Below are 16,087 nucleotides of genomic sequence, written 5' to 3'. Positions count from 1 at the left end.
TGTCCCTATCCATTAAGTCATAATTTAGTTAAAACTTGGTAGAAAAGGAAACTACTAAACTATGGTCACGTGACGGAGAATGAAAAAATCCCACACATAGCTAACGACCTGTTTTTATTAAATCCCAACTCATGAAAATACAAATGGTAAAACATGCACGGTCTCGCTGATGAAGTCAAAACATGCACACACACACAGTGGATTTGCATGTGTGCTCCAAGTAGAATAAAATATAAAAACAATTAAAAGACGATGTACAATCATTGAAGGTTGACTTGCGGATCACAAATTTATTAAAATATAATAATATTCGACAGCCCCTGATATGTTTATCAACGTTAAAGTAAGTAAACATGGAAGATCTAACATATACATAAAGTATAGATATAGCATTAACCATTCAGAACCAAGTAAAATATACAATCAGTTGATTGGATCACAAAATAAATGTTTGGTGACAAGTTAATAAGCAAATTAATTACACAAAAACAATGATATGATGGAGAAATTGACAGTTGTTTAAGTATTTTCGCATCTAGGTACGTGGTTCGTTTCTGTATTATTGATAGTATATTATTTCTATGCGATTTGTATGTGAATGTCTAAGTAGTGGTTCTGAATTCCGATCATATGCTCTCCCTGTCACACAATGTACCGATACACTTTTTACAGTTCAAGCAAACCAGGAACAGACGGAACAGCAAGTTTCGTAAATATCAAATTGAATTTCGGAAGAACGAGACGACGTCAGACAGGCGGCTGTGTCTAAACTTTGTCAGTCTACTTGAGAAAACAAACGGGTGTCGTGTAACGTACTGTAAGTATTTTCAATATTGCTTCCTTTATAGATCATCTAAAATGGGAGTTAGTTAAAATGGGATTATTAAAATTATATCGGTTTTAAATATCAAGCTATGCAAACTCTGATGCAAACTACAGAAACGGACACAAATGAGCGAAAAAGCAAAACAATATGATCGTTTTGCCCTTTCACTCATTTGTGTTCGTTTTTAAAAATTGCTTATCTAAAATAATTAAACGCTTAATATAAAGCTGTGGAAACTACAAGCATTGGTATTGACGAATTTATTGCAGATAAGGTAATTAAATTTGTACCAATAATTATAAATTTGTAGTTTTAAGAGTGCAGTGAGTTTTTATTATTATTATTATTATTATTATTATTATTATTATTATTATTATTATTATTATTATTATTATTATTGTACACTATATAATTTTATTAGTATAATGTTGCTGTGTATTTGCTGTGTTCAAATTGATACTATTTATTTTATATACATAATTTGCAAAGTTTTATTTGACGTTTAGTTGAAGTTAGTAAAAAGATAAAGAAAATGATTATACGATTATAAGTTATTAAATTTAGAACAGCTACCGTAGTTGTTCAAAAGTACAAACAATATCAATATACTGTAATGTTAATAATGGCAGATAACTTCATTCAACTTGTTTCACTCTAACCAACCTGAACAATATGCCAATACTGTACAAATAATTAGATCGACAGAAGATCATAAATAAAAATGTACAAAAAATAAAAATTTAATCAATTCATAAAGTATTTAATAATTTATCTATAAAATAAATAAAAACTTGTTTTCAATTTCAGATAAATTACTATGATACAATTAAACCGAATTTAAATATACAAGTATCTATAATACCAAAGACTTTTAAATAGGTCTAAATAGCGGTAGGGCCTACGCCTTCATAGTAAAACATCGTATGTTTAAACTTATCATTGTCGGATTCACGTTGATTGTTTGTTTTTTTCTAATTCAGACCAAGGTGATGAACATTGCGGTTCCAATTTCTAAAAAAAAACAGTTAGTTGAAAATCGCTTTCAGCATCACAATCATCTTCTAATTGCACAAACATGTGATTCCTTGTACAGCCTATCTCAGAAGACGGTAGCGTATTAGGAACGGACATTTCCATTTGCTTTGTTTTCTGTACCGTACCGGTATATGACGGGAAGTCCGGTAACTATACAGATACACTTTCTGTCGAACGAAAATAGAATATTGGCATAATTAATATTGGAATATTAACTTATTGTATTGGTAGCATTTATTTATGACTGTTTTTAATAGATTTTAAATGTTCTTCTTTAAGATTTATGGTGGTTTTTAAAATGATTACAATTGCACATTTTTTTTAAATTACATTTCATGTTTTAAGTGATTTTAAACAACATAATACTTTATATCACAAGTAATTTTGAAGAATCACATCAAATTTTAAGTTAAATTAAATTAATGATATTTTTTGACGTGCAAAGTAGTTCTTTACCAATTACCATACGCAGAATTAATGGGTACCAGCAAACTGCTGGGAGACGTAACCTGCGGTGATTAGCTTCCGTCTCAGGGGCATTTTATTCTCATACGCTTGACGCTACAGAGACTGCAGATATGCTCCATCCCAGTGTAACGCTGGGGCCGGGGTCCTTAGGCTTTCTGAGTGGTCGCTAATTCCGTTGTAGGATTTTAGATTTTAGATGTGCTCATTTTTAATCATGTTTGTCAATATATTATAAATGTTGTTAGTGATAAAATAAATTGATATGACATACAGTGGAGTATCCAGGAATTGTAAATTGAGGGGGCCCAGGGAGTGACTTTGGATGGATGGTCTATACCACCTCAGCCCCGCCATGGTTGGCACTGAGGTTCGAAAGTGTATAACTATGGTACCTCTAGATGGCCGGAAATGGCACTCACCGACTTAAAATTTGATTTCGTTTAATCTCCATTCAAAAAATGACAAATTTAGAGGGGCCAGCGAATTTTGTTTTTCTGGACGTCTGAGTCACTGAAGGGTTTAGGGGGCCATATCCGGACGGCCGCATGAGAACGCAGGCGTTAAGCCACTGCTCCAGCCTCTATGGGCCGTAGTGGCTCGGTAAGGATATTTTCTTCTCATCCAATGAGTATCACAGTGGCGTAGCTACGGGCAGTGCAGCCAGTGCAAAGCACAGAGGCCCATGCCTATTAAGGGCCCATTCATAAATAGACCTAAATATAATAATTTATAATAATTTCCATCTTTTTTGAAGAATTTTAAATTAAGAAGCTTTATTATAATAACCATTCCATTCCATTAAAAAAAGGCAAATAGCCACCAGAAAAACATCGCTTGTGTATCGCTTACTGTATGTGTCACCAAATCAAAGAACGCAAACAATACATTCCAAGTGTAGCTTCGAGAATTAGGAATCTTCAACTGAGTGACAGGGAAAAATTATAAACAGATAAGTAAACAGTACTAATGACTAAGGCCTACTATTAGACCATTATTTAATACAGTTCATATACTCATAAGATTACCTATGACAGTTAAACATGTAAAGTCTATTATGAAAACAACTCACCATTTAGCCTCTGATACACAGACCCCTATGGCGCACCTTTAATGCCGGATTGTAAAGATGACAGGCAAAATTTTCTAGTATACAGGGGGACGGATAATTTAAGTTGTCGGTCCCACAAACCGGATTGAATGTAATCGGACATTCGAACGAACAGCTTTCTGCATTACAAAAAGACATACAATTTAATCATGGCTGTGTCCCGTATTGTAAGTTGCCAAAAAATATGTTAATATACTATCCAATCAACTGGAAAATAATTTAGGGTGTTGTTCAGTTTATAGATTTAAGCCAACCTACCTCCCCATCTAGATGCTGGTGCTTCGGTTGTTGACGGAGGTGCTGGGGTAATTTGAGGTATTGGACGTCGTCGAATGGGGTTAGTGATGACAGGGTTTGGTGTTCTTGGATCGCACTTTCCTGTATGACGTGTTGTTAGCGAACTTCTTTTAATACAAGCTTTGATTTCAAGAAAACATTCTGATGGGTAGGTCATTCCGTCGGAGCCACAGACCATGTCACTCAGTTGCGGCGGCGGACAGCTGGTACACCGTATGTAACCACTGTTAACCTCTTTTCTCCCTGTGTCACATGGTCCTTCATGAGCTAATCTGGTCCGTATCTGCCGGGTGCATGCTCGTCGATGGAGAACACAGCGAGAGGAGTAAGTGACACCGTCTTCACCACATACTTTATCCGATGGCACTGGTATTGGACACGTAGGACACCTTTCAATAGCTGAAATAAAGATTATTAAAAATAAAAGCCGACCATAGGTATACGATACCTTTCTTTAAAAAAAAAACTAAACAAAAAATATTGAATATCTCATTAAAAGTGAATAACTTTGATGAGGCACTGATTTTTTCCACTGTATGTAGGCCTTATACAACAGTTCCTAAACATATAACAGTACCAGCATATTTAAGAGTTTATTCTCATTTAAGTATACAAAATATACAATATTATTCTAAATATTATAATGTCTCTATTATAGCTTAATAGAGATAGTAAATTAGTAATAAGCATGTTCATATTCCATCAGTCGTTTGGTTTGAAGGGAGTATATTAATCATAAGTTTACTCAAAAGAAATGTAGTATTCGTTTTGTAAAACGATGAATACATTTCATTTGTTAGTTCAAACAACTAATCATTATCATTGTTTCAACGTCGTGAAAAATAAACCGGAAGCACAATAAGTACCATGGACGGTACTGTATACCGTAAAAAACCACAATATTTCTATTACTTTAATAATCTTAAATTAAAATTAAGTTAAGTATAGTTTGATCAACTATTACGTAATTGGAATTACTAATTTATGTAGTGATTGTACTTACGTCGTTGCGTAGGCCTCTGAGTTGCAACAGGCTCTGGAAGAATTGGCGTAGGCCTCTTCCTAATACACTGGCCTTCGTGTTTCACCCGTATGTCGATCCCTTTGATGCATGCCTTTACATTCAATAAACACTCCGATGGATAGGTTTGGCCATCGGTTCCACAGACCTGTTCCCACGATGACGGCAAGGAACATGATGGACATGGCTCATTCACATTGTATATATGTCTAGCCCCGACTGGGCACTCTCCATTATAAGCGAAACTTATGTCATTGTTTCTCAGGCATGCTATTCGCTGGAGGTTACATCGTGATGCATATGTTTTTCCGTCACTACCACATACAATATCATCGTAAGCTGTAACTGGACATTCGCCACAAAGTTCATCTAGATATTTAAAAAAAAAGAAGAGGATTTTGGTTTATCACTGGTATAATTGTGCCAGTGCCACATAACATTGTCTGCTGTGATATATCCTCATCGTGTCCTAAATCTATTTTTGGTGTGGGCCAAAACTCCAACTCGCAGGTGCCATTAAAACGAAAATAAATATAAAATGTTTAAACTCACAATTTCCGGATCCCGTTTCTTCTTCTTCGGGCTCAAAGATTGGTGGAGGCCTAGGCGTTGTCGACTGAACTTCTATTTCTGGTATTATTACTGAAAATGTCTGCTTCTTCCTTTTCGGTTTTTCTTCATCAGTACATCCACCAATATGAGCTACAGTCAAATCAATTTTATAAGCACATGCTTTAAGTTCGATGTGGCACGAGGATGGGTAATCATGGCCATCGCTGCCGCATGCGATGTCATTTTGTCCATAGTCAGCTACAATACATGGAGTGCATGATGAGTATTTCGGCTCTTTACGATTCGGCTTCGTCTTTATTGGTCTGGGTTCCGGTTCCTCTGGTTCAACCTCTGGGGCCTCTGGTACGGAAACTACTGAGGATGTTCTAGAGACGCATTTTCCCATATGTACTGGTTGAATATTCGTATGTGTTATACACGCAAGTTTGTCTAGCCAACAGACAGATGGATGTGTTCTAGAATCACTTCCACATACTGCATCTGAGGCATATGGTCTTGGGCAATCACCACAGTCTTTTTCTAAAAAAAGAACAACAATATAAGTATATAGGGACTTAAATGTTTATTTTGTAATTTTTCTTTTTAAATCTTTAGGCACACGAGCCAAAAGCATTGGCATATTCTTCTCAAGAAAAACATACTCACAAGTTTCTCTACATAGACTTAGTATCATTATGAGGATTATGAAGTGGAGTTGGATTTAGTTGTGAGAGATGAATTAAACTCATGATCCTGTGATTTGGAGTCCATCATCTTTACCACCAACCTATTCAACTCTGATCTATAACATTGTGCATGAATAACCATATAGATTTAATACAGTTCAGTTAAACTGTGCTATCAATAAATATGTTATATTTTTTCCCTTATTTTTGGTTAATAGATCCGTTAGAGCCTAAAAACCTTACCTGGTCCCGTGACTGACAGTCTACGATCTGACATAGGGTGTTCCGGGCGATACGCTCGTCTTATTGTAGTCGGTCTTAACGTCGTTGTCGGTGGCAGTGTCGTCGTTGTAGGCGGCAATGTTGTTGTCGGCGGCGGCATAGTAGTTGTCTTTCGAGGGCGTGGAGGTGGTCGTGTTTTACGTTGGCACTTTCCTTTATGTGCAACAGCCACGTGGATGCTGAGTAAGCAACCTCTAATTTTCATGTAACATTTTGAAGGGTACGTTAGTCCATCGATGCCACAAACTTGCTCATTACGTGAAGGCAATGGGCAAGACTTGCAAGCTGTAAACATCAAATGGATTACAGAAATGAAACTTATAATTTAGCAGGATGAAAAAATATACTTGTAAGGCCGAGGAAACCCGCAATATTATTTAAAGTGCAAGCCAATTTGTGGCCTATATCTGGACCTAGTAATTATTAATTCATGGAAGAATGTGTCACGAATTACCTTTAATGAAAACAACTTATCAAAAGACTAACAAGGGTTAATGTAACAACGCATAATTAAATTCATTTTAAATTAAATATGAGACTGGAAAAAACAGTTAAAACATGTTTTAATAAATTCCATATATGATTTCTACGGAAATTTGCTACAAACCTGTTCTAAATTAAGACCTATTTCACCAGCCTACATTTATGATTGAGCATTATTAAATGTTGTATGTGCTTATAAAATTTAAGTACCTTTGTCTGTGGATGTTAACCAGAAAAATTCACTGAAATCCTTCATCTTTGTAGCTTTATGACCGACGAGGGTCCGATGGCTCCCAAGCGGGGGAGGGTGAAGCTCTCTTATACACATCTAGATGTGTATAAGAGACAGATGTAAGTGATGCGACCGTGGTCGGAGTTCAGGGCCAAATCCCGAAAGCTATGATAGTAAAGGGTTTCAAAGGCTTGTTTAATCAAATTTAGAGTCTGTACTAATATATAAAAATACATATATTTTTTGTTGTTCCCAACTAATCGTGGATTTCTCCTGAAAAATGGGGGTGGGGGAGGGTAGCAGCTCTTCTTGACACTGGCGCCACCCATGATTTCTGATTTACCAACCTTTTGAGCCTTGGGACGTTGATTGTGGAGGGCGTCTTCTTTGTCTAATTGTTGTGGGTATCACAGTTGTCGTTGGTGGCTCTGTTGGGACAGCAGTGGTTGTCGGAGGACGTCGGGGTGGGATACGCCTGTGACTTACACAGCTGCCTTTGTGGGCTACTTTTAACTGAATATTGAAAACACAAGCTTTTATTCTCAAGTAGCACTTGGATGGATATGTTTGGCCGTCTTTTGCGCACACACGATCGTTAACAGTAGGTAGTGGGCATGGCTTACATCCTTTGGCTAAAGAAAAACAGAAATATGATATTGTTTAACGATATTTTTCGTTTATATATATCTATATATCTTTCGTCTGTATATTTGATTTATTTAAATTTTATATATTTTACCAGACTGTTAGTGGCGATGATTCGCTGTTGGTCTGTTGAAATGAAATAAATAAATAAATTATCAATTTTGTGGTTAAGTGATACATTACCGATGAACCAAATTATAATGCTGGGGTTGATTATAAAACCATTACTCAATCCATAATTTATGTTTGGCAAACCTTGGAAGTATGGGTGCACTGTAGGCTTAACCGCCGGGGAAAATGCCCTCACAGGATATCATTTATTATTAATTACTAATTCTTGAAATGTGGGCCCTTTAAAATATCGCCATTTCTCGTTATTCGTGGTGCCGTAACCTGTGGGTTGGTCAAACGTGAAAAACAGAAAGATTTGTTCCTACTACTTACCGTGTGTATTAGTGAACACAGAGACTACGATGGCAGCCAAAAAAACTAAACCACGAATTCCGGACATTTTTTTCTGAAAGTAATATATATTGCTTCTATTGAATTTGTAATAACAAGTAAATTTAGGTCTGTCTATAAATAAAATATCAACGTTCGATTAATCACATGTTAAAATAATAAGCGGCCTAAATTGTATTTGTGCGTCTAGTATATTGATGTATGTTTTGTGTAAACAGGACAGGAATTGCAATTAGCTATGAGTCCCTTTCTGCCAAATGTATTAATGACGAAAGTTTCAAAGAGCTCTCACCAAATGTCTATAGATTAACTTCAGACAACACACGGCAGGCGAAGAACAAAAGATTAGGCAAAACTTTCATTCGTTATAGATAATGACCAATACAAGTAAAACAAAATATAGACAAGACATAGGAGATACTCAGACATCTTGGCAGTCACTCGCGTAAGACTTTGTTTATACTTTACTGAAGTTGGATGACTGGGTTATTTTTACGCCCATTAAATTTATTTGAAGTGTTCTAAGAAATACAATAAAACTATTTTAAGTTTGTGTCATTTGACAAATTTGCCCAGAGATGTTTAAAATTGGCATCAAACCAATTGTTGAGTAGGTTGTCAAGACATGGTTTTCCGTCGAATAAATCAGCATGTACAGGTTTGAAAGTTCAATTTATCATTCATTAAAAGATAGAGAACAAATGCGTCCAGTCTTATAGATATGAATACACAAAGCCCTTATGCATTATCTACAAACATGTAGCTTCACAGAAATTATCCAAAGTTTGATTTTTATCAAAATTCTGGTAATCCACTCAAGAGTAGGTGTGACGAATTAACTGTTGAAGATTAACGGACGGAAGGAATGTCTGTTTTACGTACTTATTTAATTACTAATCAGTGAATACATAGCCACTATAATGGCCAAAAGCTACAAGTGACAAACGAGAGATCAACAACGGTAAGTGGTCCTACACTTATACTAAAATATATTTGATATTCATAGGTCAAATATTAGGCATAAATGGCACAGATATTGTCTTCACTTGTGGCGGTCAGTATATTATTATCAAGCAAAGTAACACATGTGTTATTAAAGATGTATTATATTAAACCCATTAAAAGCAATATAAACATTGTTATATAATGAAAACAAGAATGTTCAAGAAAATATAAAAATAAACTTTTTAATTAATTTTCGATTCTCCCAAATAAGTATGTGAAACAAATGATATATTTTATTTTGATATTATATGTTTATTAATATTGAATTTATTATTATTAATTATTATTATTGCTATTATAATTATTACATGGACTTGATCAAGAATTTGATTGTTCTGACAATAACATTCTAATAATTCTTTATATTATATTTATTATATTGTTATATTGACTTTTTATATTTATTTGTATAAAAAATTTATTAATATTATTATTTGATTGTTTAAATATTTATTAATATTTCATTTATTATTTAATTATTATTACTATTATTATTATTATTATTATTAATTTCTTAGATATTAATTTTCATAGACACATTTGCACACTGTAAAAACAGACACCAGATTTAGCAACTATGTTTTATATAGTTATACTTTTCCACTATATTTATATACATAAGTAATTTATGACAAGTATTATATATACTGTATTTTGTTTCGTATAAAAAATATAAATACTCTATATAAATATATTTATTATTTAATTATGTAGAACTGATTATATAAACTAGTTAACCATTATATGCATGTACGTGCTCGAATACTGAATAGAAAACCTTTCTTTAAAGAGCTCTACTTGATATAAATGTAACATCCTATAATGTTGTATTATTAATATATAACTACCAATTTATTATAAGAATATTAACATTAACAATATATATATATATACGTCTGTTTTTACAGTGTGCAAATATGTCTATGTATATACATATATAGACATATATGTAAATTATATATTATTATATACAAATATAACGAATAATCAATAATGTTTACGTAAAAAATATTAAAGACTGCTAAGAAACTCCAAATAACTTGTGTATTAGAGGCCCATCAACAATTTCATAAATACAAGATTCGACAGGAGAGGGAAATAGTAGAATGTTATTGTCAGGACAGTCAAATTCTTGATCATATTCATGTTAATAATAATAGAAATTAATAATAATAATAATGATAATAGTAATAATAATTAAATAATAAATGAAATATTAATAAATATTTAAACAATCAAATAATAATAATATTAATAAATTTTTTATACAAATAAATATAAAAAGTCAATATAACAATATAATAAATATAATATAAAGAATTATTAGAATGTTATTGTCAGAACAATCAAATTCTTGATCAAGTCCATGTAATAATTATAATAGCAATAATAATAATTAATAATAATAAACATATAATATCAAAATAACAAATATTATAGTCTCACCTTGGTCGTTGTGGCCCGATGTAGTGTCGTTAACGTATTTGAAAACATTACATTCTCTGATCTAAGAGTCAGCTTTTAAACGACTTGCTGGTACAGGTACCGGTTTGTGGATTAACACATCGCTCTGATGCGGTAAGGAATCGGAGGGTTACTAGACTCCCGACGGGCGTAGAACAGAGCACGTCATCCCCTAGAGTTACTAAGCTAATCATTCATCATTAACACAGTTTCCTTGAAAAATCTGAAAAGTATATCCACACGTTTTTATCCAAATAAGGAAAACGCTTTGATGAAAGTATCTGTAGATTGGTCAACACTTCGTTTTGTCGCAATTACATTTTCTACATATTCTTCTTTCGTGGATTTGATTGGTTACAAGTCAATGGTCTCTGATTTGATAAAACATGACCACGTCAGATATGTACTGCAGGGAATGGAAAACACATTATTATGTACAGATGCTGAACGAGTTCAGAGAATTTGTGAATCTCTGACAATTTATAGCTCATTAAACGAGGCGCACACTGCGTCTTCAAATAAATCCATCCGCGATCTGTATGCGCTAATAGCGAGCTTTCGAAATGGGCGACGCGGGGAGCTGCGACGGAGAATTCAGTCAACCAAGCTGTTTCGATTTCAGAACGACGCGCTCCTTCGTATCGCGTGATATTTATGCAGCCGCCCCAGCGTGCGCGTATTTATGAATCTCACGTTGCCGTAGTCAACACAACGCCAAATCGCTTAAAGCCCGTTGTCAAATCCACGCAACGAACGACTTCCCCATGTATTCGCATGCGCATGTACGGTTTCACGCTCCACTGCCCGTCGTAGAACGCCGTGTCGTCCAAATCGAAAGCTGCTTATTGTTAAGTCGGGCTGAAACCTCTGTGAGCGCGCGTTTGACGAAATTATACCGTCTGCTTATTGTCGGTAGCAGCCTGAGCGAGTTTTCTATGAAACTGAGTCAGCCGACGACCACCGGCGCAGTGTGTGCTCGGCTTTATACAACGTACGCCTGTACATTAACCTGGGATCGTCACCTTGTTGTCTCACGCATTATACACATCTTGACGAATTAACTGTTGAAGATTAACGGACGGAAGGAATGTCTGTTTTACGTACTTATTTAATTACTAATCAGTGAATACATAGCCACTATAATGGCCAAAAGCTACAAGTGACAAACGAGAGATCAACAAGACTTCTAGATACGCCACTGGTCTCACGATCACCGAGACGCAGTGTGTCGGGCTTAACTTAAAAGGTAAAGAAAAACACAATATTATAGACCTACTGATAAACAAATTTTAAATGCAAAAATACAAATTAATAACTTAGAAAATGAAGTGTTATTCCATAATAAACACCATCCTTTTATAAGATAACGAGTCTTGGAATTTTTTACTCTTCAACTATGACTGTTGGATGTTTCTAACACTTTGTGTGCAGGGCACAATACTAGGATTACGAGCCTTTCATTGGCAAAAACTATCCCGCATTTCGATTTTTAGTCTATATAATTATAGGCACTATATATAATAATTATTTATTAATATGTATTCAAATAAAGGAATAAACCATATTATAGTAATGTGTACAATTAAATTTATCGAAGTTAAATTTAGATAAATCGAACCAGCCGTAGGAATGCCGAAGATATATAATTTAAAGTATTTTTTTTTTTAGCTGAACTCTTTGGTTATGTGATGTTCTCAGTCTCATTATTTTTAACCTAGACCATTTCTGTAATAATTACAGATCTACATTTTCTTCCTCTGAATGTTTGATTACCACATCACAATACAATATACCTGCAAAAACAGATGAATGACATGATGCCTGTAGTGAGATCATCGCCACCCAGATCTAGCACGTACTGTTATATCCGTCGGACATGCTATTTCTATTTCGCTTTAAACTATTTTCAGTTTTGCTGTCGAAATGTCTTTGGGATGAAATTTCCATTTCACTTTAAATTAATTCAGTTCTGCTGTCAACATTAGGTCTCTAAGAACAACACCCTTCAAAATCTAACATTCACGATTTACTTCCAAAAAGTATTTAATATAAAGTTTAAAATATTAATTAATTAAGTAATTAAACACGAAATATACTCACGATAATGCTGATTAAGGGAATAGCAGCTAAAAATACTACAAGAAACAAGACGTTAATGTGAAGTGAGGATTATAAAGGTTCAAAAAAGAAAGACAAAAGGGGGCGATAAAGGCATAGAATGTTAAAATGACAAGTTAGAATCACCATTAAAAGGGTTAAAAAGATTCAGTGTTAGAAATGATAAGTACGAGTCAGCATTAAAATGATTAAAAAGATCAGTGTTAAAAATAATGAAAAGAATCAGCATTACGAAAGTTAGGAGTTAGTGTTAAATTGGCATTCATCAGTTTTAAAAGGGTAAAGCAGTATTCGTTACACACATTGCAATTTACACTACAAGTTTTCAACGAAAGTATAGATTTAGGTGTACACATGACTTCCTTATTTTTATTTGTCACTATATTTTTCTTGGATTTCTGTAATTGACAAGAAATATTAAGATACAATGCGTATTATTTAGGCCTAACTTAGAGCAACATGCTTATGCCCAGACATAAGTTATTAGCAGATTAGTGTATCTTATTTTTGTTTTTTGTCCTGAGAAGTGATGACGTCTGTCAATTCAGACGTGAGTTTAGATCAAAGAAAAAAAAAACAATTGAGAACTATAAACGGACGTAGTGACTTTCATACTCACGTCATACGTTAGACAAGGACAAAAATAAAGGCACTGGTATAATAGGCAACACACGCTTATCAAGATCTAGTCTGCTGTGAACGTGCAATAACCCTCAAATTAATCTGAAAACTACAATTTTTTTTACCAAACAATGCAAATCCTATCTAAAATAATCACTCATATTATTGTGACGTAAAAACGTAAAGTTCAATTATTATTGACGTTACCACTTGTTACTAATAATATATAATATTTATATATCTAAATTGTTGTTATCCCATACATGGGGACTGCACATACTCAGAAAAAAAAAGATTATCTGTTAAAACAAGAACCGAGTGAAATATTTAACTGTTATAACCCTCTCACTCTTGGACTCCAGAGGAGAAGGTTAGAAGCATAGCGAAGTTAAGCTGTATTATAATTATTATTATAATTATTATTATTATTATTCTTATTATTATTATTATTATTATTATTATTATTATTATTATTATTATTATTATTATTATTACTACTACTACTATTTTTAATAATCATAATAGTAATAATAATAATAATAATAATAATAATAATAATAATAATATAATAGTAATAATATCTACAATGTATTGGCCTAAAGCAAAGGCCTATTTTCATATCAAATTGATTTATCGAGGACGAATAAAAATCACGACTTAACTGTGTCATAAAACCAATCGTCATGTTTACAAACAATAAAACGTATATTTAAATATTGAATGAAATACCAATAATGCATATTCGTGAATTTACTCATACAAACTTTCAAAACCAAATTCAATGATTGTTTACTGAAGTAAAATGTTTATAATTGTGTCCAATGACGATTTATAATGTCATGTTACTACATTATCACCTCATTACTATTAATGAAGCTTTCGTTAATTTATATGTTATTTACATACATTTTACAAACATTTATATTCCCTCTTAGGCTATTATCTAATATTGTATTTTTTCATTAGTAATGCAAAATAATATTTGTTTGATAGATAATAAAGCAGAAGCGACAAGGAAAACGTGGTTGCATGATATCAATAGTTATCATGGTGATGAATATTTAACAGGCGGACTGAATAATGATGAAATGTAAAGATCAGACACGGAACAGTGTGATGAAACATTTAATTGATTGATTGATAATTCTTATATTATTTGCTATGAAACTATACATTAATTCAAATATCGAGGGATGTACTAAAAGGCAGACAAGACATTATGATCATTGAGATTTTCTATAGGCCTTTTCCAATGGGAATTGTACTCTTGCATTGTTTGTAGAAGCCTCATTGCTAGTTTATGACGTGTTTAAAGGAGTGTCAAGGTAGTTATGAGTTCACATTACGAACTTGTCTCTTATCAGTCTATTGTTGAAATTTGTGTGATCAGAATACTTTAACGCCGTCACTGGTTTTGTTAAGTAATGTGTACCATAATTCTCCCAAAATAGGTAATAAGTCGGAAGAGGAAGAAGAGTGTGCTATTTGGCCAATAAATTACGCACAGATGCTATAATATATGCCGAAGGAATATTAGTAACAAGAGCAGACGATCATAAATGAAAATTAATTGAAAGTAAATGATAAAAATAGAAATTCAAAATAATTTAACACTGGTTGGATTTTCCCTCCTCTGACTATCATAGTTGGCTGGTGTTTATAGGCCTACCTCATTTATAATAATAAAAAAAATAATGGTCGACTTATAGAGCGCATAAGCTTACCTGTGTGCGCTTAAAATCATTACCCCTTTGGATCAAGAACAAAGAAACACATACCGAGGTGCCTGGGGGAAATTTCCATAATGCTCCAATTATAATCAGCGTATTTTTGTGTTTGAACCTATTAGAGTACGGTAGAGACAACCGTGGGTACTGAAATGCCTTATCAGGGACGTAGCCAGGATTTTGAAAGGGGGGGGGGAGCCGTTATGCAAATTACGTAGGACCCCGGCGGGGTCAAGGAGGCGAATCCCCCTGTGAAGTAGCGCACTCTGAACGCTCTTAGGACTGTTTGAGAGGATAAATTGAAAATTGCAATAGACGCATTATAAATAAGCGCAAAAATTATTATATAATAAATCAACAGTGGCAGATCCAGGAATTCGAAAGAGAGGTGAACGAGGGAGGGACTTTCACAAACCGAGGAACCACCCACCTCAGCCCCACCATGGTTGGGACTGAGGTAAGAAAATTTATTACTAGGGTATCTCTAGATGGCCGGAAATTACACTCACGCACTTCAATTTGAATATATTTTCTTCTTTAATTTTCCTTAAAAAATGAAGGGGGGGGGGGCCTTAAATCCACCTCTGCTCAAAACATTCTTTATCCACTGCCAGAATAGTCATAATCACGCAAAATGGACATGAAAAACCAGATCACATCCTAAAAACAAACAGCAGTCACTAAGACATACATCAGGAGCCGATTCGATGGAGTTCAATGTCATACCCAGGGAAGGGCACAGACCTGTTTTGAAAGGTGGAGAGGGAGGGCATTTTGTGAGTCGACACCCACCTCAGCCCCACAATGGTTGGAGCTGAGGTGGGAATATTTGAGGAAATAGTACCTCTAGATGGCCAGAAATGACACTTTTAGTAAAATTCATCATCATCCCATCACCATTAGTCAAAATGAAGTGCCAACAAAAACTCTCATGATCTTTTATCAGGGATTTTTGACAACCATAGAGATCTTATTAATGTGTGTGTGTATACCATAGAAAACAAAGCTTAAAAACATTGTCTTTGAGTATGTACTTTACATAGGCCTACTTCAAA

The 16,087-nt window shown here is 34.0% G+C and overlaps 1 protein-coding gene across 1 annotated transcript; it reads right to left on the bottom strand.

Moving 5' to 3' along the window:
* Nucleotides 1–263: 263 nt before the first annotated feature.
* LOC117107961 (agrin-like) lies at nt 264–10,972 on the bottom strand. The gene is made up of 9 exons (XM_033249773.1): nt 10,549–10,972; nt 8,080–8,152; nt 7,338–7,622; nt 6,237–6,560; nt 5,308–5,847; nt 4,738–5,124; nt 3,696–4,133; nt 3,399–3,556; nt 264–2,028 (listed from the first exon to the last, which is right to left on the bottom strand). Exons 1-8 carry the CDS (start codon nt 10,594–10,596, stop codon nt 3,402–3,404), a joined length of 2,250 nt encoding a protein of 749 aa, XP_033105664.1. The 5' UTR covers nt 10,597–10,972; the 3' UTR covers nt 264–2,028; nt 3,399–3,401.
* Nucleotides 10,973–16,087: the final 5,115 nt, after the last annotated feature.

This window comes from Anneissia japonica, unplaced genomic scaffold (assembly GCF_011630105.1).
Source record: "Anneissia japonica isolate Jap-2015-1 unplaced genomic scaffold, ASM1163010v1 scaffold288196_len149068_cov176, whole genome shotgun sequence".
NCBI classification, from domain to species: domain Eukaryota; kingdom Metazoa; phylum Echinodermata; class Crinoidea; order Comatulida; family Comatulidae; genus Anneissia; species Anneissia japonica.
The sequence above is the reverse complement of the archived record's forward strand: the minus strand, read 5'-3'. Positions and strand labels throughout refer to the sequence as shown.

What these genes read in the sequence shown, in the direction of transcription:
- LOC117107961 (XM_033249773.1), bottom strand. Translation starts at nt 10,596, where the DNA reads ATGTTTTCAAATACGTTAACGACACTACATCGGGCCACAACGACCAAG. An exon ending in AACGTCCCAAGGCTCAAAAG is followed by an intron (nt 6,561 to 7,337) that starts GTTGGTAAATCA and finishes TGATGTTTACAG; the next exon opens with CTTGCAAGTCTTGCCCATTG. An exon ending in ACTGTCAGTCACGGGACCAG is followed by an intron (nt 5,848 to 6,236) that starts GTAAGGTTTTTA and finishes TTCTTTTTTTAG; the next exon opens with AAAAAGACTGTGGTGATTGC.